Source organism: Glossina fuscipes, unplaced genomic scaffold, assembly GCF_014805625.2.
Source record: "Glossina fuscipes isolate IAEA_lab_2018 unplaced genomic scaffold, Yale_Gfus_2 117256, whole genome shotgun sequence".
In the NCBI taxonomy this organism is placed as follows: domain Eukaryota; kingdom Metazoa; phylum Arthropoda; class Insecta; order Diptera; family Glossinidae; genus Glossina; species Glossina fuscipes.
The window spans coordinates 1-3,425 of record NW_024006147.1 but is presented as its reverse complement, the minus strand read 5'-3'; the positions used below and the strand labels follow the sequence as shown (position 1 = coordinate 3,425).

Below are 3,425 nucleotides of genomic sequence, written 5' to 3'. Positions count from 1 at the left end.
GGAATGAGCATTCTCATTACATTTATTATCTATAGCATCCAAGGATAAGGATAACCGAGAAGTTGGTATTGGTTTTTTAGGTGAAAATTCAGGGTGTTGACCATAATCGGTGCCAGCAAGCCAGCTTTGATAGCGTTCCGGTTGAAAGCGTTTGACAAAAGTATCCATCGATATTTTGACTTTATCGGCACTGCACGTACATTGGCTGGCATGCTTGCCGTATTCAATCCAGCGCTCCATTGCAAAATTCGTTGATTCAGCGCAATTAAAACCGTGATTGAAACCCGCATGATAACTGAATGGAAAAGTTATCATAAATTCACCCTTCTGTTGGGTGATCTTATTTACCGGTACACCATGCTGTTTAAGTATATTTGGGCTAATTAAAGTCATCTTATGTCTTAGAAAAGCGTTACAATTTTGGTAAGTGGACTTAAAATATTGATTTGCTACTTTTTCAAACTTACGACCATGTTCTGGTGGCACCGAATACCAAGCTTTTGGTGCACCAAAGTGCAAATAGTTTATAGAATATAAGTCCATGTCTTCGGTATGCCACGGGAAGGTAGTCTTCCACATCCCAAAATACAAGTAAGCAGTGTTAACACCACCAATCTCTATATCATAATCTTCCTTAACATAGTCAAGTATAGTACCCAAACGATTAATATTCCAATAGTCCTGATCGGTATCTGTTATACTACCACTAACGCCAGCTCCATAAATCGGAGGTAAGTAAATTATATTTTTCCAATATTTTCTTTCTAAATCTTCATAATCAAGATGACTTGGGGTCCGATAACGTTCGGTATTAGCCAATACTGCAAATTGTTCAAGTGTCAACGGTTTCTGTTTTATGACAAATTGTTGATAAGCGCCTGGTTCACCCGTAGTCACTTGGCTAATTGGGCTCGATATTGTAATATTGAATGCATCCAAATTATCGTAACCGCTCTTACGCGCTAACCATCCCGGCGGTGGCAGCACTTTTGCCAATCCAGCTTTATGCGCTCCTTGCGACTCCATAAACGCTATATATTTTGGGAAATTTTTGAATTCATTCCACGTCGGCTGAAATACCATAATGCGAGGTATATCGTTAGTAGACATTTTTTATTTTATTTATATCTGAACTTATTCGTATCAAGTTCTAATTGCTTCTGAAAATTTTTCTATAAAGAATTTCCAATTTGAATACAACAAAAAAAAATTTTTCTCTATGAATTATACGTCTTTCCTGTCTAATAATATTTCAACGACAAATTTTTGATTGAAGTAAAAAGATGACTTTTCATTTCATATGTACAGGGTTGCATTCTTATAGTTAACTATTTTTTTTTTTATTTTCTATCCTTTTTTTTCCTTTTTTTTGTTTTTTTTTTATAAAAGAGAAAAACAGTCACTAACCTAGTGGTGGCATTTATTTATGTTTAGTTTATTATTTTCTTTGTTTATTGAGTTCCTTCTCTTTTGTTTGTTTCTGTTTAGTTTTCTTAATAATTATATAATCAATTTTTTTTTTGTTTTTTTTTTTATTTTATTTCATAAACAAAGTAAGAATTGTTCTTCCGAATATTTTCTAGAAGAAAAAAACTTTTATATTTCAAGCTAAGTTTTCGAAAATACTGCAAGAGTTTTTCTTGTATTGTATATTTCATTAAGTTCCACTTAAAAATATATAGTTCAATAAAGATTAAAGCCTACTAAAATGAAAAAAAAAAATTGATATCAATCGTCGTTCTAAAACTGCATTCGGGTCTACAAAATTCATTCCGTTAGAGCACATAACTCAATCTGCCTATGGATAAAATAGATTAGGAAAACTTAAATGTGCTAAGAAATGGATTAGTGACATTACTTTACAAAATTTCGGTATTAAAAATTTTCTTATACTAAAGGAACAGATATAGGAAAAGTGAATCATATTTTGACGAAAGTTGAGCAAGGTTTCATGTTATCACCCCGCCGCGTAGTAGTCCTTTGCATCACTAATTTGATTGGCTTTCTTCTGTTTTTTCGTTATCTACTGGTAAATATTTAATTAATAATATTAAATAATATAATGTCAGGTCTATGTCGATATCGAAGTATGTGTAAGATATACAATGTCGACATGTAGCCGCTATAGGAATGGCGTTTGAGGAAAGCTCTAGTTTTAAGGGCGGCAGAATCTCTGTGTGTGTAAGTAAGAATTGAAACGATGCGCAACTATATTATAATTTATATTGATGTCGAGGAAGATCGGTGCTACGGGTTTGGAAATATTGAAAAGCTATCACGGAATAGCACTGTAACATTCAAGTTCAGTCTTCGACTATAGATTACTATATATATATATATATATGCATGAGCATATAAATCAATTGAGAAGAAAAGAGGGAAAGAAATTGTCGGTAAACAAGATCCTACAAACTAGATCGGACAATATCGAAGTGAATAGATCCGAAAGCTGTTCAAAAGAATTACTTAAAAACTTTTATAGGGACGGTTGTCAGCGGCCCGTCATGTAAAATGGTATGCATCTATATGAGTCGCTAATATTATTTATCATTAAGAAGAAATTTATTCTTAATTTTGACTACTGAACGCTCAGTACATTCCCCTATAGATAACTAGGTATTCTTTTATATTTTCCCTAAATAAAGAATTCTTTGGTTATTTAATAAATAAATAATTCAATAAAATTAGCTGCTTTTTAATAATTACATAAACATTTGCACTCAGGTTGTTTCTCAGAAAGCCAAGTTGAGTTAAAAGCTTAAGCTTTATGGCCGTCAGCTTTATGCGGCACAACGAATCCCTACCTACGTATATCATTAAATGACTTAACATGAAATGAATAAAATAAAGAAGAGACAAAAAAAAAAAAAAAAAAAAAAAAAACTTATATTTAATTTTTATTTTCGATTAAAAATTTTTAATTAACTCCCAGCATAAAAAAAAAATTTACTCTATTCAAAAAAAAAAAAAAAACTTTTTGTTTAAACATTGTTTCTTACTCGTATTTACATATGCGCAGACATAAACAAATCTAGTTTTCAGTATATATTTTTTGTAAAAACGATAATAATTATCATCATAATAACACTCACACATATAAACACCACAAACAATTGCTGTTAAGATACATATAATATTAAATTGTTTTTCTTTTTTCTTTTGTTTTTTTTTTTTTTTTCGCTTTCTGCGGATTATATCTTGAGTCACGTATGTAGAGAGAAAAGAAAAAATGGAAGAAGAAGGAAAAAATGCGTATATATTTACTTACACTGGAGTATGCAATGGAAATCAAAATAAAAATTCATATAAATGTAATAAATAAGCAGTCGACAGAACTTTATATGCCTACAAAGAAGGCCGAAGAAGATGAAAAGAAGGGCAACAATAGCATTGCGAACTACTAACAGGCGACGTTGTTCAAATGA

General features: G+C 31.3%; 1 protein-coding gene across 1 annotated transcript; it reads right to left on the bottom strand.

Annotated features, from left to right (window-relative positions):
• Positions 1 to 3: 3 nt before the first annotated feature.
• LOC119644465 (probable lysine-specific demethylase 4B) lies at positions 4 to 1,390 on the bottom strand (the record flags this gene model as incomplete). Its single annotated transcript, XM_038044026.1, has 1 exon — positions 4 to 1,390. A coding segment is annotated over exon 1 (1,107 nt), but the record flags the coding sequence as incomplete, so codon positions are not given.
• Positions 1,391 to 3,425: the final 2,035 nt, after the last annotated feature.